Source organism: Triturus cristatus, chromosome 8 (genome assembly GCF_964204655.1).
Source record: "Triturus cristatus chromosome 8, aTriCri1.1, whole genome shotgun sequence".
Taxonomy (NCBI): Eukaryota; Metazoa; Chordata; class Amphibia; order Caudata; family Salamandridae; genus Triturus; species Triturus cristatus.
The window spans coordinates 1,241,598,122-1,241,624,499 of NC_140591.1; the positions used below are offsets into that span (position 1 = coordinate 1,241,598,122).

Here is a 26,378-nt window from a genome sequence, read left to right on the forward strand (position 1 = left end):
GGAGGACCGTCCCCTGCTGCTGCGACAGAAGGTCCTCCTGAAGAGGCAGTCGAATCGGGGGATCGATTGACAGACTGAGTAGCTTGGGATACCAGTATCTTTGTGTCCAATCCGGAGCCACAAGGATGACTTGGGCCCGGTCGCGCCTGATCTTCTTCAGCACTCTGGATAGAAGTGGTATAGGCGGAAAGGCGTATAACAGACCGCAACTCCACATTACTGATACTAGCTGATTGGCTGTATTTGAACCTTGATACTGTGGGAAAATATATATCTGTAACAATTGTACTAATAAATGCCAATAAAAAGAAGTTGGGAAAAAAACAGACCGCAACTCCACTCGCGACGAAAAGCGTCTCCGAGCGAGTACCACCTTGGAAATTCCAATGCGCAGAACTGATGACATTGCGCGTTCACTTCGGTGGCGAATACATCTAACCAAGGCTCTCCCCACTGCCGAAAGAGGCCTTGCGCCACGTCCGAGTTCAGACGTAATTCGTGATCCATCATGCACCGGCAGTTGAGTTTGTCCGCCCATGCACACATAGAGCCCGCCAGGTGATGCCCTGATGTTCCAGACATGTCCAGAGGCGCAGAGCCTTCTGACAAAGGGTCCACGACCCCACCCCGCCCTGCTTGTTACAATACCACAAGGCGTGGTGTTGTCCGTGAACACCTGCACTACACTTCCCCGGACAGAGGGAAGGAATGCCCTCAGTGCAAGCCGGACCGCCTGCAGCTCCAATAGGTTGATATGGAGCCGGGACTCCGCCGGAGACCAGAGGCCTCTGATCTCAGCTTCTCCCATGTGGCCCCCCATCCCAGGAGGGACGCATTCCGTCACCACCACATGTTCCGGTTGGGGTAGGGAGAGGGATCTGCCGCAGACCCAATCGCTGTCCATGAGCCACCACTGCAACTGTCTTGCAGTGCCCTCCGAGATCAGGACGTGGTCCGACAGGTTCACCTGATGTTGAGCCCACTGGAACTTCAGGTCCCACTGCAGAGCCCGCATCCGCCACCTGGCGTGATGTACCAGTAGGATGCAGGAGGCCATCAGACCCAGCTGCCGTAGGGCCATCCTGACCGAAACTCGGGATAAAGGCTGAAAGATCGGAATCAGAGCCTGAATATCCCGAACCCGCTATTCGGGAGGATAGACCTGAAACTGCACCGAGTCCAGAACCGCTCCGATGAAGAGTAGCTTCTGGGAGGGACTCCGATGTGACCTCGGCAGGTTGATGGAGAACCCCAGCAAATGCAGGAGGTCGGCCGTAGTCTGGAGGTGGGAGACTGTTCGGGGCGAGCCTGCCTTCAACAACCAGTCGTCGAGATAGGGGAAGACTGGAACCCCTAATCTGCGCAGATGAGCTGAGACCACCGCCATCACTTTCGTGAACACCCGAGGGGCACTGGTGAGGCCGAAGGGGAGCACGGTGAACTGAAAGTACTCGTGGCCTACCGTGAACCGCAGGTAATGCCGATGGACCGGCAGGACGGGGATGTGGAAATAAGCGTCCTGCAAGTCCAACGCTACCATCCAGTCGCAAGGGTCTAGGGCAGCCAGAAGCTAAAGTCAGCATCTTGAACTTCTCCTTCCGGAGGAAGGCGTTGACCCTCCTGAGGTCCAAGATAGGGCGTAGGCCCCCTTTGCCCTTGTTGGGAACCAGAAAGTAGTGGGAGTAACAACCCCGTCCTACTTCTGGGCCAGGAACGCGCTCAATGGCCCCCTTGGCCAAGAGGGCCGTAACCTTCTCCTGCAGAAGTTGCAAGTGATCCCCCGACATGCGGTTGTGCTGCGGTGGCATGGCTGGAGGGGTCGCCTCGAAGGGGAGGGAGTAGCCCCTTCAGACGATTTGCAGCACGCACCTGTCCGAAGTGATGGTACGCCAGTGGAGCAGGCAAACTCTGCCTCCCACTGGCGTGGAATGGGCCTGAAAGCTCGGACTAGGAAGGCTTTGAGGCAGATGCTACGGGAGCAGATGTGGACTGACCGACTCTGTCCCCCTGCTCTGCCACGGCGGAAACCACGTCCGCGACCACGTTGAGGCTGGTTATGCGGCCTGTGGCTGGACGAACGTGCAGGGGCGCCCCTTACTTGGCCACCAAAGGGGCGAAAAGCAGAAGTTTGCTGGCGCTGGGCCGAGAGGCCCAAGGACTTGGCCGTAGCCCTGGATTCCCTAAAGCGCTCCAGCGCGCTATTCGCTTTGTCGCCAAACAGGCGACGGCCATCAAAGGGCATGTCCATGAGGGTGCTCTGGACATCCCCTGAAAAGTTTGTGGACCTCAGCCTGGCGTGACGACGAATCGCCACTGTCGTTGCAATCGCTCTACCCAACGAGTCCGTGGTGTCAAGTCCACATCGGATGGAGTACCGTGCTGCATCACGCCCCTCAGCAAGAGCCTGGGCGAGCCGTGTCCTGGCCTCCTCTGGACACTGGGGCAGCACGTCCACCACCGTATCCCACTAAGAATGGGTGTAATGGTCCAAAAGGCACATGGTATTAATGGACCGCAACCCCAGACTGAGGGAGGAAAACAGTTTCTTGCCAAACTGCTCCATCCTTTTGGATTCCCGATCCGGAGGTGCGGACGGGAAGGCGGTTTGGGACGTGGAGGCCTGGATAACCAGACTCTCAAGGGTGGGGTGTACGGACAGAAAGTTGGGGTCGCCCGGAGCTGGGCGGGGGCGCCGGGCCACGTTCCGATCCACAGGAGAGACTGTGGAGGGCTTGGACCAAGTGCCCATCAGAACGTCAGTGAGGGCCTCATTAAACTGCAGCAGAGGCTCTGAAGAGCTTACTGGCGGTTGAAGCACCTCAGTGAGGATGTTAGTCCTCACGGCCGATGCAGGGAGTTCCAGGTGCAAGGCCTGGGCCGCCCTGCGCAGCACCACAGCATAAGTCGCACCCTCCTCCATAGCCACGAAAGGAGGAGAGATAAAACCAGTGTCAGGCGAAGTGACCAGACCACTGGCATCCCCCAGCTCATCTGTCCAGTCGTGACTTAACTGGCACTGCTGTGCCAGAGGGTTCTCAGACCCCTCCCAGTCCTCCCCTTCATCCGTCTCCTGGTAAACAGGTAGAAAAGACGGAGCCGGGTCATAGATGAAATGCTCACCTATCGACGCCGGAGATGGCGCCGAGTAGCGCCGCTCCGATGCCGGACCTGAAACTAGGGACGGCGTCGTCCGTGGATGGCACCGGGAGCGACACCATGGGGGTCGGCGCCAGTGGAGGAGTCGTGAGGTCAACAGGCGTCCACCGGGATCCAGGCCTGGATCCCACAGGGACCTGTGGCACAGGGGCCGCAGCCGCCGGCTCGCTAGGACCCCCAGTCGGACCTGTGGGGCTCGGAGGCGCGCCGCAGGCCTCGACGGTGGAAAGATACTCCTCATGGCCACGAGGAAGTCTTTAATCTCGCCCGGAGTCGCGTGGGACCGGATGCGACTCGTGCAGCTCCGGCGGAGCCGCGTGAGTGGTGCCACCTGAACCCTCGGCCGAGTCGCGCGACCAGCGAGGGGAGTCAGAAGAGCGATGTCGCTTCTTCTACTTTTTTTACCAAGCCTCGACTTACCAGAGTGCGAGGACTTGGATCCCGACAAGCGGTGATGACTGCGGCTCCGCGACCTGTCCCTCAACTTCCTCCTTGACCGGGACCTCGAGCAGCTTGCGGGACCGCTCCCGCCTAGCCTTCGAGGTCAAGGCCTGGTAGTCGGGGCACAACTTGTCATCGTGGTCGGCCCCAAGACAGTAGAGACACCGATGGTGGGTGTCGGTAACCGACATCAGTCGGTGACAGACGTCACGCGGCTTGAACCCGGGCATCCCTACCGGCACCAGGAGTCGAAGTTGACTCAAAAAAGATAGACAAAAATGTCCAAAAGTTAGTCAAAAAATGACTAAGGATACGCTCTTCCCGGATCTGCGCTTACTGGCGCGGAAAAAAGAAGAACTGAAGTCAGCGCGCGAGGGCGGCGTCTAAGTACTCCGACGACGTCATCCCAGCGATCACGAAGCAGACGACGGATGCGGAGTCGCAGACAACGCCTACCGATGCGCAAGGGTACTGCTGACGAAAAATCTTTCTGGATCCAGCCTGGGGAAATTATAAGGTAAGTAATCTAACTAACGTGTTTCTTTCAGATTGCTGTTGCTGCTTGGGGGTAGGTGTGAAGCACCTTCACCCAGAGCAGGCTTTGATTCTGACGCACGGATGCACAAGGCTCCCACTCGGGGGGTCTGAAACATGTCTGGATGTGGCAGGCTGGTGCAGACCAGTCAGCTGGATACGTCGGAGTGGTTTGTTTTTCAGGGGGCATATCTAAGATGCCCTCTGAGCGAATTTGATAATAAATCCAGCACTGGCATCAGAGTGGGTTTATTATGCTGAGAATTTTTATACCAAAATTAGCATTCAGTAAAGCCATCATGGAGCTGCAGAGTTCGTAAGGATAAACTCTCAGCCCATGTACTCAATATGCACTTCCCTGCACTTACAATATCTAAGAATGGACTTAAACACTGTAGAGGCATATTGCTCCTGCAGCTATGCCCTCACCTGCGGTATAGTGCACCCTGCCTTAAGGCTGTGATGCCTGCTGGAGTGGTGACTTACCTATTCAACAGGCAGTGTTTGGAGGCTTGGCACTTTCCTACAGGGGTTGGGTAGATTTAAGGCTGGGATTTAGGGCTCAGGGTGTGGGGGGCAGTTCTCAGGGCTGGGGGTCAGTTTTATTGCTCAGGGCAAAGAGGGTTGGTGATGGGATAGTTCTTTGAGCAGGGGCTGGGTTTTAGGGCTCAGGGTTAGAGTCAGGGTAGTTTTAAGGCCTGGGGCTGTGTGGATTGCAAGGCTGGGGTATTGGGTATTAGGGCACAGGGTGGGGGGTAGGGGTGTGCACTTTACCATGCATATCCCTTTAGCAATCATGTCTTTACAATGAAATTCATGGTAAAGGCATGCGTGGTAAAGACGTGGTCATGCTTCAGACCACGTTGTTCAGGCATGCGTTGTTTAGGCATGCATGGCTGTATCATAAAACAGTGGCTGACACAATAGGTAGTGAAGTGCACTACTGGCATTAACTTGAAGGCGATTATACACCTTGTACCATATATTAGGGACTTATAGGTAAGTTAAATATACCATTTAGAAGCATGCCAATTCAACCATCTTTAAAGGGGGAGCCCAGACCCTTTATTACTGGTTTCAAGGAGTAAAGTGCACAGAGTTCCAACACCAGTAAAAATATAGGGCCGACCAAAAGGGGAAAAATAAGGAGTAACCACACAGAAATGGCAGATTTCCTACAATGATCAAGTCATAATTTCCCTCTCAGTCATTGTTTGTTTCCGTATGTGTCACGTGCAGGCGTAGGTAGAGTGGGAAAACACCGTAGTACGCACTGTTGAATGTAACAGGAGGAATGAAGTGTGCATGATATAAAACTACATCTCCTATAATGCAAGGGAGTACTTCGTAGTCCTACCTCTTTCTCACTACTTATTCACCACTCACGTACAGCCCGGTGCTTGTCACTGGATATCCGTCGTCTTCCCCATAAGGCTGCTGCGCTTGCTGCTACAGCTTCTGCTAGGAGAAATAAAGCCCACGTCTCATCTTTGCCTCAGCAGTTAATTCCTGGAATATAGTGAGAGACTGCCTCAAGCCTGTTTCTGTTCGCTCGTGCTGGAGCGCATTTACATTTACCCTGTCTCATTTTTGGAACTCGCGCTGGAGTGCTATTACGAGCCATGATTAGGCTCAGTGCATTTTCGAAGTGTCTTTTTTAAATCATCGCGCTCCCCTGGGGCCAAGCCACATTTTTGTGAACACGTGCTGGAGCGAGATTACGAGTCGAGGTAGGCTCAGACAATTCTTCAAGAGCCGTTGAGTGGCTCGGAGTGTTCCTTTTTCATTTTCCTTTCTTCTGGGTATTGCTTGCCACGCGCTGAACCGCATGTAAACACTGGAAGCCTTCTCGTTGACCCTTGTGAAACTCTTCACTGATGCCAGAGGATTGCCTGGTATAAGCTAAGTACCTTAACAGTTGCACCTTGCAGGATATTAAGTATGGTCTTTTATTTATTCGAATAAGAAAATCGAGACAGTCTCAACTACATTGTCTGTATAGTCCTTTTCTAAGTTTATAAAGTGAATGTGCCTCTGTTTGCCGGAGCGTAATTATGACTTGGCAAGTGTCTTGGCGGACTGTTCCTTTGTTTGGTTGAAATGCTGTTGCTTGCTGTACTTCAGAGGAACCATATGGCTAGCTCGTGAGTCTTCTGGCCGCTATTTCAAAGTACTTTGTCAGTCTGCAATTTAGCTGGATCTCTTCAGGTTTAAAGCACAGCTTCACAGCTTACCTGCAGCTTGTAATGCCCTTTTGGTTCCATAATACTCGGAGTAAGGCACGCCTTATGTCCATCAGGTTTGGGCAGATGCAGATTATATGTATTAGGTCCTCTTTCCCTGTTCTACAAAGACGGCAAAGGTGTTCTTCTGTTCCCCTTTTCCAAGGTGCCAGGTGAGGTAGTATTGGTAGGATGCCGAAGCGCAGTTTTAAACATTTGTCTTTTGTCTTCTGCGTGAGGCCCGTTTTCAGGTATTCCTGCGGCTTTAAAACTTTATAATCTTTCAGCACTGTCCATCCATGAGCCCTCTTGGCCAGAATTTCTTTGTCTTCTATAGATGATATAATTTTGGTTACTTTTGTTACCACCTTTTTGAAGCTTTTATTGTCTGTGGATGACTCCCAGAGATGTGTTAATTCCAGGTACTTCAGTGATTTTAATAGATACTTCCTGGCGGGTGAGTTCTCTCGGGTGGACAGTTCGGTCCAGAGATGGGCGTTTAGAGATCCTTGCTCCACGCCTCTGATTTTGCACCAGCTTTTTATATAGGGGTCTCTTCTCTCCACCGTTTGTCTCTGGAGACCGAATTCGAGGCGGATTTGGGCAGGGGACACGTAGTTCGGCAGATGGAAGATTGCCTTGTATGCTCTACTGATTATTTTGTCTAGAGCCGTCGCATCTTTCCCTTGCATGGGTTCACTGCTGTATGTGAGCATTGGCTGTAGACGTGCTCCGACCACCTGTAGAAGGGGATCCAGTGATTGATCGGGGAGAACTTTCTTCAGGGGCTTCATTGAGAAATAGAATGTTGTGCCCTTCAGACGGATGCCCTCTAGTTGGGGTTTAAACGAAATTCTACTGTCTAATAGTACACTTAGGTATTTATAATTGGCTATGTGGTCTAGCCTCTGTTCGTCGAGGAACCATGCAAGTTTCTTTGTTTTATTATGGTTCACTGACATAACTTTTGATTTGTTTAAATTGAGCTTTAATGCATTATTTGATGAGAATTTATTGGTGGTGTCCAGGAGGTGTTGTAGTCCAATCGGGGACCGACTAATTAAGACCAGGTTGTCTGCATATAGGAGGTTTGAAAGTGTGATGTCTTCCAACCGTGGGGCATGCGATTTGGTTTTGTCCAGTTCTCTAGGAAAATCTGCGAGAAAAAGGTAGAACAGCATGGGGGCTAGACCGCATCCTTGTTTTAGACCTTTGGTGGTGATGATTTGACTTGAAAGGTGCGTTCCAGTTCCCAGTTTAATCTTGACCCAAGTGTTGGTGTGCAGTAGTATCAGCTGTTTTAGAAGTAACCCAGGAATCCCCCATTTCTCCAGTTTCTGCCAGAGTTTGCTGCGGTCTACATGGTCAAACGCGGCACTGTAATCTATGAAGCATAGTAATAGCGAGCTCTTGTCCGTCTTAAACGCGTCTATCAGTAGGGTTAGCACCATAATATTAGTTATTGTGCCCTGACCTCTGCAGAATCCGGATTGATTTGCATAGTACTTTGCCTCTGTGTCAATAAGGGCGATAAGTTGATGGTTACTTGGATTGCTCCTTTCGCCCTGTTTATAGATCGGACTTATTACTGATCCTCTCCAGGATGATGGACATATTGCTGTATCCCTAATTTCCTGGAAGACTGGCGCCAGAGTGTTGCTCCAGAAGTCAGCGTCTTGCTTGTACATTATTGGTGGGATTCCGTTGGGGCCAGGAGCGCCTTCTAGTTTCCCTTTTGATATTTGTGGCTTAATCCTTACCGCTGTTGCTGTATGATTATTTTCCTTCCTGTTTGAGGTCAGTTTGGAGCTTGTTGTTCCTGCCTCCTCCGGATTTGCAAGCTTACGCAGGATCTCAGTCTGGTTGGAGTCGTCATATACTTCATGTTTGTGTGTTCCTGTTTTGTTACTGCTTGGGTAGATCTTAATTGTCCGAGTTTTTCCTCTGAGTGGGTCCCCCTCTGGGTTTTTATCATTGAAGTGATTTGATAAGTAGTGTGCCCATTCGGATTCAAATATATGTGAATGTATTCCTTTGTGTCCTAGACGTTGGAGGCTATGGATTGTTTTCCAGAATCTGGCACTGTTCCTCTGTTTCGAGTCGTACACGATTTTCGCCCAGAGTTCCTCATTCATTTGCCTTTTTCTTTCCCAAGTCTTCTTTTTTTGCTGAGCCTTTAGGTTCGCAGCTCTTTTTGCAGGGCTTCATTGTTCGATTGTTTGCGGAGCTGCCTTAGGATCTGGTTTATTTTTTGCTTTAGGTTTTTTATCTCTGGTGTAATTACCTTTCCAAATATGCTGCTTGATATGTTCCCTTTGCGGGTTTTTTGCTCTGTGGCGTAGGTTGTTCCAAGTTCCATTACAAATTCTTCCCAAGCCTCTAGTGGGTTCTTTGTCAAACTTGTTATCCGGTTGAATATTACTTTTGCATTGATTGTTATTTCTTCTACTTTATTGGTCTTGCACCTTATCCGCCTGAAGTTGGAGGAATACTCTGTCCCGATGCTTTTTCTTGCTTTCATGTCATTCCCACTAGTGACGTCTAGTTTCACTTCTTGTGGTAGGTGGTCGCTTTGGCCGTTTTTTCCAACCTTGAACGAACGTATTATTTCAAACAGTGGTAGTGTTGCAAGGGTGCAGTCGAGGTGAGAAGAAGTGGTTGAGGAAAAATATGTTAGTGCTGGCGGTGTATCCTCTTTAGATCAACCATTTAGTACTCTTAGATTTAGCTGCTCCGGGTCTTTCAGTAGTTGGTTTGAGCATCTTGTTTGCTTGTTTGGGGAGGCTGGGGATTGGTTTGGTATTCCCCAAGCAATGTTCAGTTCCTGTGATAATTCATCTTCTGATATTTTTCCAAAAAGGTGAAGATTGAAGTTGCCTGCCAGAAGTAAGTTGTCCATTTCCTTTTCTTCCATGAGTCTTACCAGTTCGCTAACAAGTTCTCTAGCCCCTTTTAGTCTGTGCCTGGGGTGTATGTATGTATTTAATATATATAGTGATTGAGTCACCTGGTTGTTTTCAATTGTTATTGCTATTGCCTGTATGGCACTAGAGGGGAGTGACTTTTGCCTTGATTTCTTCCATTGTTCCTATTGTTAATATTGAAGCGAGTGACGCCAGGCCTCCTGAGCAGTGACCATAGGAAGAACCTCTAATTGCTGGGTGGGTTTGAGTTGTGTATCCTTGTAGGAGTAACTCTTTCTCTTCCCAGGCTTCTTGGAGTAAAATCAGATCGAACGATTTTAAATAGTTTGATGTTTCTGGGTCTTCCAGTTTGCTTGACAGACCGTTTATGTTCCAGATGCATAGTTTAATATTAGAGGTGTCAGCTTTTGTAAAAGTTTGGCCTGGTGCCCTTTGTCACTTTGTATCTTCTGTGATTATTGTCCGCCGTATGTTTGCCCAGCTAAAGTCAGGATGCTGGGTTGGTGAATGTTTTAAGTGTGGTAGATTCCTGTCAGGTCCTGGGGAATTACTACGTGCTCCTTTTAAAATCGATTTGACTGTTTGCAGACATTCTTTTTTACTACCTTCTAGGAGCGGGCGGGGGGGGGGGGGGGGGGGGGGGGGGGTTAGGCTGGTCTTTTTCCTGCTACAAGCTTTATTCCCCATTGAGAGAATCTGAGCGTTTCCCCCAGGATTTGATCTGCGAAGTCGTTTGTTTTCCATATTGTTTTTGTCATTTTGTGTCCATGTTGGTCTGGGGAAGAGTCAAATTCAATTGCGAGCAAGTCTGTTGTGTTAATGTGTTTTAAATTTTCAATTGAGTGGATGAGTCTTAGTATATTACCCCTATTTAGGGTGTCCACTCTTCCTCTGGATTTGAATTCTGGGATAAATAGGATAACGTCGATCTCTTTATTTCCAGGGGTCGGTGTTCGCTGATGTATGGTTGACTCGTGTTTGACCCCGTGTGGGGGCTGGATTTTTTGGTTGTGTCGTAACTTATTGTGCTGACTCCGTGGTGGTCTTCTTTTGCCTGATCAATGGCTAGCTTGTTTGTGCGCTTTCCTTCGTCTTTTGTTCCCGGATAGTAAAATCCTTGCGATGATTAGCACGGTTTGTGGATGGGTCGGTGTTTATTACTTCTGTGTTGATGTGGGCGGACTCCTCTCGGGCCTGCTCAATGACCTGTGTACAGGTTTGTATTTTTCCTGTTGGCAGATTTTCTGCGATACTGCTTCGTGTGCCATTTGCCGGTTCAGGTATGTTACTAGGTTGCTTGTGTTTGACTTGACCGATGTCCTTCTGCTCCGTTTACTTTTTGTCTCTTTAGGTAATGTCGATGTTGGGGTCTCTGCTGCTTTTAAGATCTTTGTGTCTAATGATTTTTTATCTTGAGGTGATGCCTTTTTTTCTTCGATGTACTTCATGATTTCTCCTATTTGCTCTTTATCCCTAGATGTAGTCATTTGCTGGTTCTCTTCAATGTAACCTGCTCCTGTTGTCTTTCGGTTCCTACCCTTCCTTTTTTGTTTGCAGCGGGCTCGCACATTCATAGATGTCTCTGCGCCGGCCCTTTCATTGATTGAGATGTTCAAAAAGGACACTTCTGGTGAGTGTTTGGATTTTGGAGATGAATCCCCTTGCTTGATGCCAGTGGGATGGTCGTTGCTGGTTACTGATTGTTTTTCGCTGAGGCCTGTTCTTCCGGACCGGACCTCCGTTGTAGAGTGCGTTATTGTGTTTAATTTTAGATCCGCTAAGAGGTTCCCTAGCATCGTGGGTAGGGTAGATAGCTTATCGACTATTGGGGAACAGACGCAGTCGGTTCTTACTATTTGAGATAGTTTTGCTGCTTCTTGTCCTCTTTTTATGAGGCCATTAAGATCCTCAAGTTTTCTTTCTATCCCGGAAGTAGCTTCTGCTAGCGTTTGCAGTACGGTCAGCTGCATGTCTAGTTTATCGGATTGGTACTGCAGTGCTGTTGCCGATAGCTGGATTGTATTTGGTAAGGTTACCCAGAATGTGTCGGTGGGCCCTCTACTCCCCTCAACGTACGGGTGAGATCGCTCTTCTGTGGAGGTATTGAAGGTTGGTTTTACATTATATGATGCCACTAGGTCCTCCCATTCTTGTGACGCCAGAAAGGTCATGTCACTATCTATAGTGCACGATTCCTCGTGTAGCGAGTGTGAGGGGAGATTTGCTGGGTCAATATTACTTGGCTGTTTCTCAGCTGTTGGAGTGTCGCCTTGTATGGTCAGTTGCTTATGTGAGCTATTTTTTGCGTAAGATGTTGTGATCGCTCCATCGTGTTTGTTCAATATGTTCTGATGGGATGGGGAAATGTAGATGGAGGATGACTGACCTCTTGAGTCATTGGGACTCTGGTGCTCCGGGAGCCCTTCTAGTTCTGTGGCCCTTTTGCTCTCGTTCTCCGCCTCGGTCTCGGGCACGAGCCCCCTAGAGTTTTTTTCCTGATCCCCTGAGGCTTTTGGTGAGTTGTTTTGGCTGCTGGCCCCCTCAGTTGCTTCTATGGTGTCAACAACTTGCCCCCATTGAGCTCCATCCCCCATTATACTTCTTGAGTGGGCTATGGACTTCATGTGATTTTTGAACGTGTGTATTTCTACGGCTGTTCTTGATGTTTGGGGTAATGGACTATCTGCTCCAGCGGGTCGCAGTGGGGATTGTAGACCCTTTATGGTGACATTGTTTGAGTAGATTGCTTTGTCTGGGTCTTTTAGAAATGTGAATTTCGTATAGATTTTTGGCTGGTGGTAGTTTGTAATCTTCCTTGGAGGTTGTCCTTCTATGTTTATAAGTTCATACGGGGTTTTTTTTTTGGTCACTTTTGAGTGTTACGTTTAACTGGTTTGCATTTTTTTGCTCTGTTATGGATGATGGACCGTTTTCTTTGTTAGCTATCGGACATTCGATTGAGCAAGTTTTTGTATCCTTGATGTTCCCCTTGCTGGTGCTTTTGCTGTCCTTGATGCTAATTTCACTCGAGTTGTCATTTTCTGGGGTCTCCTTACATCCGTGGTTTTCACGTGCGACTTCCTTTCTTTTTCGTTTGGGTGATGGCCTTGTTACGGATCTTCTTACCCTTCCAGACCTCATAACGATCCACTGCTTCTGGTACTGCAGGTATTGGTGAGGGGGGCCCATTCCCCGGCTCTCCGGTTTTGCGGCTGATATGTGGCTGCGACTTCGGCTTGGCCGGCGTGGCAGGGGACGGCGGCTTTCGGCGACTTCTACGTCTTCGGTGGATTTTTCAGTTGGGTTACAGCCGGTTAGCCGCCCTCCTCGCTCGCTGCACTTCACTGCAGAGAATGCCACGGCTTCTTCCAAGCGCGAAACGTCCGATTCTCCTGCACTTTCGTTAGCCTTGATCTTTTAACAGGGTTTGGTGAGTTTGAAATGTTTAGTGACTCGAATGGCGTTGGCGACTTTTGGAGAAAGCTGCGCTTGGTGATGGTTCTGGTTGGGGCGTCTGATCTGATCCCCTCTGATGGCCTTTGTCGGTGGCCCAGTCTCTGATTGTGAGGATGTGGTGCAACCAGTGGATGTTTTTCCCAGATGGCGTAGAGCGGGGTGAGGGGTTGGGGGGCAAGGGGCTGGCAGAAAGTAAACAGGAGGACGATCAGGAGCAGGGCACACTGGGGCGCCACAGCTGCACCCAAACTAGTTGGGCCGCTTCCGCGGCACGCCCGGGCACAACACTCTGCAGCCTCTGATAGCAGTGGTCGCACTCCAGACCCTGCTCGTGCCCCACCTGGTTCTTAACACAGTCTGCTCGCTCCTTACCGCAGACTGCCTATGTTATAACAGAGGCAGAGGCAGCAGTCAGCAGTCCGCTGACCTCGGGGTGTAAACAGTATGAAAACCGGGTTTGGCCGCGGTTCACGGATTGTCCGTGGTCCAGAATCCACGGGAGTCCCCAGGCGTCCTCAGGCAGTGACAGCCTGCTCCTCGCTCGCTCCTTGCGATCCTGCACTGCCACCTAGTGTTCCGGCTGCTGAATCGGAATTGTCAGCGGTTACAGGACCCACGCATGCAGGCACACCATACAAGAGGAAAAGGTTATCTGGCATCTTCTATCGCTCCCGCTGTATCCGGCTTTCAAGGTTAGTGGTCACCCATCCTATGTTGTGCAGCATGTGATCTTCCATTACATCTTTTTCAACTTTGAGAAATTTCCTGTCCAGTTTACTTCTACGTCTTACTCCTACCTTTAGATCTTGACTGCAAATACACAGCATGAATCAAATGGCAGATGTGCATATCAGCAATGATCAAACTATTTACCCAAGTGTGTACATTTTCTTTTGTGAATCTGGGTCTACATATTGCTGTGTGTTGTAACAATTTGGAGAAATATGATAGAAACTATGGAATAAGGAAGAACAGTCTCTTGCACACATTGTTCTACAATGTATAATACTGGCAAAGCAAACAAAGATTCCTCTTACATTTTCGTTAACACTGCTGTTTACTATGAAACAACATCGGATGGGTTCCTAAGAGGAAAGTATAAACGTATAATATCATTGAAAGTTCTTAGAATTACTTTCTCATGCTCAGAACAACAGGTTAGCATACCATCTTATTTGGGAAAAAAGAATCAATCTACATTTCTTATTTTAACCAAATAATTGCCACCAAGTACTATTAAATCAACTGGAATACCTGTTGCTGTGACTGAGCTTGTGGTTGTTGCTGAAGTTGTGATAATAAGGAGTCCATCATATCTCCTCCAATGGGAGAAGGGGGATTGTCATCCTCATTTATAGAGCTTCTTCGTGCATCCTGATTACTGTCCACAAACATGTTTAGGAAGGTCTGTAAACAGATTTTAAAAATGTATTAAAATCCAGGTGAAGAGCCAGAACGATGAAACATATGCTGAAAGTAATCGTTAGTAAACAAGGATTCATCAGTTTTCATCTCAAAGTGAACCAGTTTTTCCACTTAAGCGTATTTCCAAAGGTTGAGCTGCAAATCATAAAAGAAAACTATAGACTTGTAATATTAGTTTCCAGTGGTGGGCAACTTCTTCATATTTTCACCTTCTTGAATCACAGTTTGGGTTATTCCAGTACATATAAAATGCATTGCATAGTAACTAAATACCAAAGAATAATTTACAGGGAAAAATATAAATTAATGGTATTTTTAAGTTTCAAACTTTGCCATAGATAGATAAACAAGTTACTTACGATTGGTAATACACTGTCAAGTAAATACTTTATGTAACCGCACATTCCTCACCCCTTGAATAGCCCCAGGCCACGGACTGGACTCTGAGACTTCTCATTAATTCCCTTGCACTTCAGTCGGTGGAGTTGTGCATCTCCACATCGAATCTGTCCTGCACAAGCAACGACGTTGGAACCACACAAAGCAATCGTCTTTGTGTGCTGATGTCCATATCTAACTTGACTCTGTTGCAGACCCAATACTGATCAGAGTAAACAGTGTGCACATCTCTAAATTTGGGATCTTTTTAGGTGAGAAGAGTCCATTCCAGAGGACAGGAGGCAGGTGGGTCAGTGAGGAATCTGCAGTTAGATAGTGTATCCACCTGAAAAACAAGTTACTTACCTTCGGTAATGATATATCTGTAAGAGACATATTAGTTATGGATTCCTTACCTTAGAATTATCCCCAGGTGTCAGACTGGATCCGGTGAATTTTTCTTCAGCCATACCCCTGCGTGTCAATAGGTGGCGTCGGTCGAATCTGCTTTAGTCGTTGTGATCGCCGGAATGACGACTCAGTGTCTTCTTAGACGCCGCCCCTGCACGCTGACATCAGTTATTTACACGACATTCCATGCCAGAAGCGCAGAGCCATGCAAGACACTGACCACTGGTGCATAAAACTAGGGCCCTGAAAGGGAGTCCCTCACTCTAGAAGTCAGTTCGCATAACGGGGAGGATGGGTGGGGCAGTAAGGAATCCATAACTGATATAGGTCTCTTACAGATATATCGTTACCGAAGGTAAGTAACTTGTTCATCTGAAAGAGACTATTAGTTATGGATTCCTTACTTTAGAATAGATACCCCAGCAATACCAACACCGGAGGTGGGTCTGTGAACCAAGTTCACACCAGGAAGTCTTGAAGAACGGAGTGGCCAAAGAAGCAGTCTCTCCGGACTTGGTTGTCCAGGAAGTAATATTTAGTGAACGTGTGCGATGAAGCCCACGTGGCTGCCTGGCAGATGTCATGAAGGGGGACTCCACGTCCCAAAGCAGTAGTGGCTGCCGCAACCCTACTGGAGGTTCCTTTTTCGCCAAGGAATATATTTTAATGCAAAGAACGAGCCATCGAGAGATGGTTCGTTTTTGCACGGCCTGACCTTCCTTGGCGCCTACATAGTCAACAAAGAGCTGATCATCCACCCGGAACTGTTTTGTGCGATCCAGATAAAATGAAGGAGCACGTTTTGGATCCAGACGGTGGAGTCTCTCCTCCAATTCGGAGGGATGCGGGGACGGGAAGAAGGAGGGCAAAGTGATAGTCTGTCCTATGTGGAAAGAGGTAACCACGCTGAGAAAGAAAGAAGGTCAATTTCGAAGGACAACCTTGTCCGGATGAACAGCAAGGAAAGGAGTCTCAGAAGAAAGAGCCTGAAGCTCACTCACCCTGCGAGAAGAGGTGATGGCAACCAGAAAAGCAGTCTTTAAGGTCAAGAGACTGAGAGGACTATTATGTAGTGGCTCGAAGGGAGAGCACATAAGGTAAATCAGAACAAGTTTCAAGTCCCACCGGGGCATTATGAAAGGAATAGGAGGGAACAGGTGAGTAATGCCTTTAAGGAAACAATTCATAATATGGGACTTGAAAAGAGAAGGCTGATCAGGAAGGCGAAGAAAGGACGAAATGGTCGAAAGATAGCCCTTGAGGGTGCCCAGAGCAGAGCCCTGCAGGGCCAAAGAAAGCAGGAAGAGGAGAACCTCAGAAAAGGGGCAGAAAGGGGATCCACAGCCTTTGCTGCACACCATGCCACAAATCTGTTCCATCTACAGGCGTATACCGTTTTAGTAGAGGGACGCCTGGCTGCCACGATAACATTACAGACTTCAGGAGGAAGGTCAAAGGCTGTAAACTGTTGCAGCTCAATCTCCACGCAGGGAGGTGGAGGCTGGACAGGTTTGGGTGGAGGACCGTCCCCTGCTGTTGGGACAGAGGTTCCTCCCGAAGGGGCAGTGTGTGTGATCGGAGGATCGACGGCCATGTTCAAGAGCTCGGGATACCAGACTCTTCGTGCCCAGTCCGGAGCCACAAGAATGACTTGGGGCCGGTCGCGCTTGATCTTCTTCAGCATTCTGGGCAGAAGTGGTACAGGCGGAAAGGCGTATAGAAGACCGCAACTCCACTCGCGACGAAAAGCGTTGCCTAGCGAGTGCCGCCTTGGAAATTCCAACAAGCAGAATTGCTGAATTTGGGCATTCTCTTCGGTGGCGAATAGATCTAACCAAGGCTCTCCCCACTGCTGAAAGAGACCTTGCACCACCTCCGAGTGAAGATGCCATCCGTGATCCATCAAGCACCGGCGACTGAGTTAGTCTGCCCTGGCGTTCACAGAACCGGCCAGGTGTTGAACCACCAGGGACATGCCCTGATGTTTCAGCCACATCCAGAGACAAAGGGCCTCCTCACAGAGGGTCCACGACCCCACGCCGCCATGTTTGTTGCAACACCACATGGCAGTGGTGTTGTCTGTGAATACCTGTACTACTCTCCTTTTGACAGAAGGAAGGCATGCCTTCAGTGCTAGACGAATCGCCTAGAGTTCCAGAAGGTTGATGTGGAGCACGGACTCCGCCGGAGACCAGAGGCCTCTGATTTCCGCCTCTCCCATGTGGCCGCCCCATCCCATGAGTGACGCATCTGTCACCACTGAGAAATCTTGTTTGAGAAGGGAGAGGGATCTGTTGTTGACCCATTCTTGGTTCGTGAGCCACCACTGCAGCTGATGTGCAGTCCCCGCCGAGATCTGGATGACATTGGACAGATTCCCCTGGTGCTGCGCCCACTGGAACGTCAGAGTCCGCATATGCCACCTGGCACGATCCACCAGCAGGATGCAGGAGGCCATGAGGCCCAGCACCCTCAGGGTCATCCGCACCGAAATCTGGGTTGGACGCTGGAACATCGGTATCATAGCCCAGACTCGCTGTTCGGGAGGATACACCCAAAACTGCGCTGTGTCCAGAACTGCTCTAATGAAAAAGAGTTTCTGAGAAGGGTGCAAATGCCACTTCTGCACGTTGACTGTGGACCCCAACGAATGCTGGAGGTCCGTCATAGTCTGGAGGTGGGTGAAGACAGCCTGGGGCGAGCTTGCCTTCACCAACCAGTCATCGTGCTAGGGAAAGACTGGAAACCATTATCTGCGCAGATGAGCTGCGACCACCGCCATCACTTTTGTGAACACTCGAGGGGCGCTGGTAAGGCCAAAGGGGAGCACAGTAAACTGAAAATGCTAGTGGCCTACAGTGAACCGTAGGTAACGCCTGTGGGCCGGCAGGACGGGGATGTGGAAATAAGCGTCCTGCAAGTCCAATGCCACCATCCAGTCTCCAGGGCAGACAGGACCTGAACCAATGTCAACATTTTGAACTTCTCCTTCCGGAGGAAGCGGTTGACGTCCCTGAGGTCCAAGATAGGACGCAGGCCTTTGTCCTACTTGGGCACCAGAAAGTAGTGGGAGTAGCAGCCACGACCTACTTCTGGCACAGGGACTCACTCGATGGCTCCCTTGGCCAAGAGAGCCGCGACTTCCTGACGGAGAAGGGCCAGGTGATCTTCCGGCATGCAATGGAATGCAGGTGGCATGGAGGGAGGAGTAGTCTCGAAGGGGAGGGAGAAGCCCCTTTGGACTATCTGCAAAATCCACCTGTCCGACGTGGTGATGTGCCAGTGGGGGAGGTGATGGTGGATCCTGCCGCCCACTGGCAACTGGTGGCCCTGAAAGGTCGGACTAGAAAGGTTTGGAGGCTGCTGCAGAGGGGGCACTGGTGGACCGGCACGCCCGCTGGCCCCCAGACCCACGAGTGTGGGTCCCACGTCCTCGGGCCCCGCAGAGGCTGGACAGCCTCCGCTGGCCTGACGTGATGGTACACCCCTTACGTAGCCAAGAAAGGGGCGAAAAGCAGACTTGAAGTCCTTGAAGCGCACAAGAGCATTGTCCGCTTTGCCGCCAAACAAGCGAAGGCCATCAAAGGGCATGCCAAAAGAGTCGATTGGACATCGCCCGAGAAGCCAGTGGACCTCAGCTAGGCATAGTGTCTCAGGGCTACCGACATTGAAATCGTCCTGGCTAGCGAGTCGGCGGTGTCCAGCCCACAGCGAACGGCGAACTTTGCTGCATCCCTCCCTTCAGCGACTGCACCTGAGAGTACGGCCCAGACCTCCTCCGAGCACTGTGGCAGCACCTGCACAACCGTGTCCCACACAGAGTGGATTTAACGGCCCAAGAGACATGCGGTGTTCACCGACCGCAGTCCTAAGCTAGCAGAAGAAAACATCTTCCCTAAATGATCCAGCTTCTTGGATTCCCTATCTAGGGGAGCAGTAGGGAACGTGCCTTTGGATGTTGAGGCTTGGTCCACCAAGCTCTCAGGGGTGTTGGGAGAGGAAATTGGGGTCGGCTGGGCGGTGATGTCGGGCAATCATGAGCCCCTGTGCTGGGCTTGGACCAGGTGCCCAGAAGGATGTCTTTGAGGGCCTCATTGAACAGCAGCTGGGGCTCTAAAGAGGCTGCTGCTGGTTGAAGCACCTCGGTCAGGAGGTTAGTCCTGTCTGCCACTGTAGGTAGCTCAAGGCCCAAGGCCTCAGTCGCCCTAAGCAACACCACAGCGTAGGAGGCTCCCTCATCCGTAGCCATGGTAGGGGGAGAAAGCATACCAAGGTCCGAGGATGTATCCAAACCATTGGCCTCACCCAGTTCCTCTTTTCCAGTCCGGCTCTTCCAGCTGGTCTGCTAGAGGGTCAATAGACCCCTCCCAGTCCTCCTCAACCTCCTCTTGCTGCCAGTCAGGGCATTAAGGAACGGCAGGATAGAACAGCGGTACAAAAGTACCGGTCAGCGCCGGTACTGGCGTCTGTGGGCGCCGGTCCGGCTCCGTGTCTATGTCGAGGGGGAGGCCGGGGTCAACGTCGGATAGGGACACAACTAGGGGCAGAGGTATCGCCAATGCAGGTACATTTTGGCAGCGATGGTGTTTCGAATGAACACAAACAAGCCTTGGTGTTTGCAACTGTCTCCGGTAACCCGGGTATTGGTGAAGGGGGCTCCTGGAGGGTCTAGCGGCTCAGTAGTCAATGGAGAGCTGGGGCTGGCCTGTAGGAGCCGCAAAGTCCTAATTTTGGGGCGCTGCTCTCTCAGTGGGTTGAACAAAACGCTGTACTGGGTAGATGTAGTCGGTGCCTGCTGGTGCAAGAAAGTGGCTCCCCCACTGAAAGGGAAATATTAATATTAATCATCAATCCGATTGGCCGCACTCTGCTAGTCCTACCAGCGTGTTACCCCAAAGAATTATGGTCCATGAAGTAGCGTCGGCGGGTACGCCTATGCCAAAAGTTTAAAATGAAAATGAGTGTCGCGTTAGCCATCCCTGGACACGTGTTTCGAGGTAGTTGCCTCTCGTCAGCAGGGAGTAGGTATGTGTGTAGGGTTGCTGCGTAGGCTGCCAAAAAATATTCTCAGGTATAGTACCACTCAAGGCGCGCAGGTGCGTAGCCATGGGCTAGTCAGCCCCACCAGCTCAAGGGAGCCTGAATATAAACAAAAATCCGATTGGCCGCACTCTGCTAGTCCTACCAGCGTGTTACCCCAAAGAATTATGGTCCATGAAGTAGCGTCGGCGGGTACGCCTATGCCAAAAGTTTAAAATGAAAATGAGTGTCGCGTTAGCCATCCCTGGACACGTGTTTCGAGGTAGTTGCCTCTCGTCAGCAGGGAGTAGGTATGTGTGTAGGGTTGCTGCGTAGGCTGCCAAAAAATATTCTCAGGTATAGTACCACTCAAGGCGCGCAGGTGCGTAGCCATGGGCTTGTCAGCCCCACCGGCTCAAGGGAGCCTGAATATAAGCAAAAATCCGATTGGCCGCACTCTGCTAGTCCTACCAGCGTGTTACCCCAAAGAATTATGGTCCATGAAGTAGCGTCGGCGGGTACGCCTATGCCAAAAGTTTAAAATGAAAATGAGTGTCGCGTTAGCCATCCCTGGACACGTGTTTCGAGGTAGTTGCCTCTCGTCAGCAGGGAGTAGGTATGTGTGTAGGGTTGCTGCGTAGGCTGCCAAAAAATATTCTCAGGTATAGTAACACTCAAGGCGCGCAGGTGCGTAGCCATGGGCTCGTCAGCCCCACCGGCTCAAGGGAGCCTGAATATAAACAAAAATCCGATTGGCCGCACTCTGCTAGTCCTACCAGCGTGTTACCCCAAAGAATTATGGTCCATGAAGTCGCGTCGGCGGGTACGCCTATGCCAAAAGTTTAAAATGAAAATGAGTGTCGCGTTAGCCATCCCTGGACACGTGTTTCGAGGTAGTTGCCTCTCGTCAGCAGGGAGTAGGTATGTGTGTAGGGTTGCTGCGTAGGCTGCCAAAAAATATTCTCAGGTATAGTACCACTCAAGGCGCGCAGGTGCGTAGCCATGGGCTCGTCAGCCCCACCGGCTCAAGGGAGCCTGAATATAAACAAAAATCCGATTGGCCGCACTCTGCTAGTCCTACCAGCGTGTTACCCCAAAGAAAGCTGACGAGCTCTTGGTTACGCACCTGCGCGCTACGAGAGGTACTATACCTGAGAACACTTATTTTAGCAGCCTACACAGCAACCCTACACACTCACCTACTCCCTGCTGACGAGAGGCAACTACCTCGAAACACGTGTCCAGGGATGGCTAACGATACACTTACTTGCACTCATTACTCAGGCATAGGCGTATCCGCCGACGCTGACTTCAGGGACCACAATTCTTTGGGGCAACACGCTGGTAGGTGTAGCAGTGTACGACCAATTGGACTTTTGTTAGTATTCAGGCTATTCGAGCCGGTGGAGCGGACGAGCTCTTGGTTACGCACCTGCGCGCTACGAGAGGTACTATACCTGAGAACACTTATTTTAGCAGCCTACACAGCAACCCTACACACTCACCTACTCCCTGCTGACGAGAGGCAACTACCTCGAAACACGTGTCCAGGGATGGCTAACGCTACACTTACTTGCACTCATTACTCGGGCATAGGCGTATCCGCCGACGCTGACTTCAGGGACCACAATTCTTTGGGGCAACACGCTGGTAGGTGTAGCAGTGTGCGACCAATTGGACTTTTCAAAGGGAAATATTGCTGGATCGAAGAAGTGCTAAGCAGCCCGTCAAGGGTTTGGAGAGGAAGTTCCGCTTCTGGACGAGCAGGTCTTTGTGACGGTCAGAATAGCAGAAGCTAGGCAGGGTTTTGCGCTAAGTTCTGTGCTTGGCCACAGTTCTCAAGTCTTTGGCTCTTCTTTTTGCTCCTTGTTTCAGGCAGACGAATCGGAGTTCCTGGTGTTGGGGTCACCTAAATACTAAATTTAGGGGTGTTGAGAGGATTGAAGGGTATTAGTCAATGAACTACTTACCCCTGGGGTCACTACACCACCTAAATGAGCGCTTCCTGGGAGGAGTAGGCATAACCCTGTCCTAGATTTCCTAATTCCACCAAAAACAAGATGGTGTAATCCTCCTTTTGTGGAGCACACCAGGTAGCCCACTTTAGGGGTGTGACTAGCCTGGAAGCGCAACACGCCTACTGCATAGCTAATTTTCCTCCTGTCCTGGTGCCAAATGGGCCTCAGGGCAGGGGGCGGCATTCTCCAGGGCTGGAGGACCCAGGGTGATATATCATAGGTTGCAGAGACTTTGAAGCCTCTGTTCTTGGTATGCAGATTCACTAGCCACCCTGCCGCAGAAGATAACACCTTCACCGGTGCTGGCATTGTTTCCTGACCTCAGAGAGCGCTGGCTCTCACCTACAGAGGGTCAGAAATTCGCCTGTGGTGACAGGCTGGACAATACCAGTCAGCTAGCACACTAGAAGACTAGTTGGGTTCAGGGGGCATCTTTAAGGGGACCTCTGGGTGCCTGTCATAATAAATACAATACTGGAATCAGTATGGATTTATTAAGACAGTGTGTTTGATACCAAACAACATAGGTTGCAATGAAGCCATTATGTAGTTAGGTAATTTGTAATGATCAGTGCACAGTACATACCTTAAGATGGCTTGCCTGTTCACTTTCAATAGCTGGTAACAGAACTAGACATCACAGAGGCATATCTCCTCATGCAGATATGTACTCACATAAAATATAATGCTCTCTGCCTTAGGGCTCCATGGCCTGCTGTAGGGGTGACTTACATATATATGTAGTTTATTTATTTAAACGGTTTTATATAGCGCTGGCTAGACCCAAAGGTATCAGAGGACTTTAGAAGGGTTGGGAGAGGAACAAATTGCAATATAACATTTGTACAAAAAGGCAAAATGCAAGACAATAAGAACAATAAGCAAAGAAAAGTAATTACAGGTACAATTAGGCCATAACCAGTATTGGATAGTTAAGCTAGCGTGGGTGGTCAGGGATGGGGGGTGGAGGGGAAGTATGGAGGTAGGGAGGAACTGAGGAGGGTGATGGGAGAGGCGATAGCATGCGGGAGTAGGCAGTGATTATAAGAGAACTGTATGTAAGAATGAGAAGAGGGGGGTAGTAAGTCAGGTATAATGTGGCAAGAACATAGCACTGTCGTGGGCAGGTTGTGAAACCCTGTTAGGTGGCAGTATTAAGGACACCAGTATTTGTTGAGAAGATGCCGCTTGAGATCCTTTTTGAAGCTGAAATAGGAGGGGTTGCAACGTAGATATTTGGGGAGTGAGTTCCAGATAGTAGGCGCATTGCAGGAGAAAGAGTGTGACTGGGTAGATTTATGTTTACCAAGGAAGGTAATAGCATGAGAGTATTTGTGCTAGTTATTTCTCTAGAGCAGCCCGCTTTGTGGAGTTTGTCTGAGAGATACAAAGGGGTGTGATGATGCAAGGCTTTATGCATAATGCAAACATTCTTGTAGATGGATCTGCCTTCAATGGGAAGCCATTTTAGGATCGGGGAGATGTGGTCAAACCGCTTACAATCAGAAATAAGCCTGGCCACGAGGTTAAGGACTGATTTGATTGGGGCTATTTGGACTTTCGGTGTTCCAGAGTGAATGGCATTACCATAGTCTGATCTAGAAAGTACTAGTGATTGAACAACTAATTTAAAGTCATCAGCAGGATTGAAGGGTTTAATTTTCTTGAGGTGATGTAGGGTGAAGGGAGCGCCTTTGGCCAGGTTTTTTATGTGGGGAGAAAGGCTGAGGTTCTGGTCAATGCTTATTCCGAGGGATTTAACGGAGTTAAAAGTGGACAAAGAGCAGTTGAGAGCTTTAAGGTCAGAGATCCAGTGTTGAATGGGGAGCTAGTTGTTTTTTAGGAGCGAAGAGAATGACTTGCGTTTTTTTAGGGTTGAGTTTAAGGTGATTGTGATGGAACCATTGTTGAATCTTAGTCAGGGCATCATTGAGGTGCAGAATGTCAGCTTGGGATTTGATCCTATAGTAAAGCTGGGTATCGTCAGCATGGAGGTGGTAGTTGATTCCTGCTTGCTTAAGAATGAGGGTGAGGGGTTCCATAAAATGGTTAAATACAGAGGGAGAGAGAATAGAACCCTGGGGAACACCCAGGGAGACAGGAATAAGGTTTAGAGAGGCAATTGCTGATTTTAATTTGTTGGGTTCTGTGCTGAAAGAAGGAGGTGAACCATTGGAGGACTGGACCATTGAAGCCGAAACGATCTTTGAGGGTGTTGAGAAAGGTGGAGTGGTTAACAGTTTCGAAAGCAGCAGAGAGGTCAAGAAGAATGAGAAGGAAGGCCTCCGCCTTGTTGAGGGAGTGATGGCTGTCATCAACAATGTTGAGCATAGCAGTTTCAGTACTCCAGCCCTTTCTAAAGCCTGATTGTAATGTGTCAAAAAGGCTGAAAGAGTCAATGTGCTTGTCCAGTAGGAGCAAGGCGCATTTTTCGAGGGCCTTGGATAGAAGAGGACGATTAGAGATAGGACGCAGATTGTTAAGGTTGGTGGGTTCGGCAGTAGCATTTTTGAGGGTGGGAGTGATTTGGCCAAAATGGAGGGAAACAGGGACACACCCTGCGGCCAAGGAGGAGTTGATGATGGAGGTCCAATGAGGTGCAATGATATGCTTTAAATCTTGAACAAGGTTAGCGGGGAGAGGGTCCAAGGTATGAGAGGAGGGTTTAAGCTTGGTGATGATGTTGAGGACTTCCCGCTTTGTAACTGGGCTGAAGTTAAGCCAAGATGCATTATTTTTTAGTGGCTGGTGAGGAAATGTTCTGGAGGGGCGACAGCGAGATGTACAGAATCAGGAGGGGGCAAAGGTGTAAAAGGAGACTTGGATTGGAGGTCATAAAGGGGTGATGAGCAATGTGGTGGGAGGGTTATGGCAAAGGATTGATCAATCTTGCCGATTTTTTTGGAAAATAAGTTTGCAATTTCTTCACATCTTTCGATAGAGGCCATCAATTGGTGTAGGGGGGGGGGGGGGCTGGGGAGGCAGGAGCGGTTTGATTTTTGGTAATGCTATATAGTTTCCTGGGTCTATTTTTAGCCCGGTCGAGTTGTGCGCGGAAGGAGGAGACCTTTTTATTGAGAATGTGTTTTTTGTAATTAGCCCTTACGGTTCTGAGGAGAGCAAGATTTGGGGTGGAGGGGTGTTGTCTCCACGTGCGTTCGGTCACCCTAAGCGAGCGTCTCTCATTGTTGAGTTCAGCATTAAACCTCGATTTGGCGGGGTTTTTTTTTTGTGGTTTTAATTTGGCTGGGGCAATTTGGTCAAGGATCTCAATGATGGATTTGTTGTAGTGTTCGGTAAGGTCATTAGCATTTTGTGAGGGAGGTGAAAGTTGAAGTTTTGCTTTAATCTTAGTCTCCAGTTCGCCTGGAGGAATAAGGTGAAGATTTCTGGTTAATTTCCTATGTTTGATGTTTTTAGGGGAAGGGGGAGATACAGCGCTGTTAATCGTGAAAAGGATAAGGTGATGGTCCGACCAGTCAATGGGGACAATGTGGGAAAGGGAAGCCAGATCTTTGCTAGTAATGATAGCGTCAAGAGAAGCCCCTTTGGAATGTAGTTACTTCGACATGGAGCACAGGGAGTGTGCCATGTTGTGTTTTCACACATAGTGTGCACCATGTCACACAGCCTGAAATGGCAGTCTGCATGCAATTTGTAGGGGGCTTCCTTAGAGTGGCATAATACATGCTGCAGCCCTTAGGGACCCTCTTTGGTACCCATGCCCAACGTACCAGAGGTACAATTTACTAGGGACTTACAGGGGTGCTAAAGTGTTTGCAAATTGTAGCACAATTAGACCATTTTACCTTGTCTTAGGTAAAGAGCACTGGGGCCTGGTTAGCAGGGACCCAGATCCCATCAGTACCAATAGTAAAATGTGGGGGTGACCATGACAAAAAGGGTCACTTTCCTACAGTGTGCACTGACGTCCACGTAGCAGCCTGACAGATACGCACCCTAGCCCAGGTGGAATGAGCACTCGAATCCTCTGGAGGCTGCCCGTGTTGAAGATCTTTATGCAGAGGATTATCAATCTAGAGATCATACATTTCTGCACTGCTTTATCCCCTTTTGCTCCTGCGTACCTTACACAGAGTTCATCATCTTCCCTGTGTTCCCTAGGACGATCAGTATAGATGCTTGAGGCTCTTTTGGGATCCAAGATCTGCAGCCGCTCTTCCTACCTGGATACATGAGATGGTGTAAAGAATGCCGGAAGGGTGATAAAACTGTTCAACGTGAAACAGCAACACAATGTTTGGTAGGAATGCCACTCTGGTCCTGAGCACTAGATTGTCTGAGTAGAAAGTGGAATAGGGTTGCCGGACCGACAGGGTTTGCAATTCACGCATGCGACAAGCTGGCGTTATTGCTATGAGGAAAACAGTTAA

General features: G+C 49.5%; 1 protein-coding gene across 2 annotated transcripts in view; it reads right to left on the reverse strand.

The window, feature by feature from the left end:
* The window catches only part of MED14 (mediator complex subunit 14), a 1,045,467-nt gene that overhangs the window by 284,310 nt on the left and 734,779 nt on the right, over positions 1-26,378 (reverse strand). For both annotated transcript variants that reach the window (XM_085622933.1, XM_085622932.1), the window contains exon 22: positions 13,988-14,140. In XM_085622933.1, the coding sequence (XP_085479059.1) occupies positions 13,988-14,140 (153 nt within the window). The remainder of the gene's footprint in view (positions 1-13,987; positions 14,141-26,378) is intronic.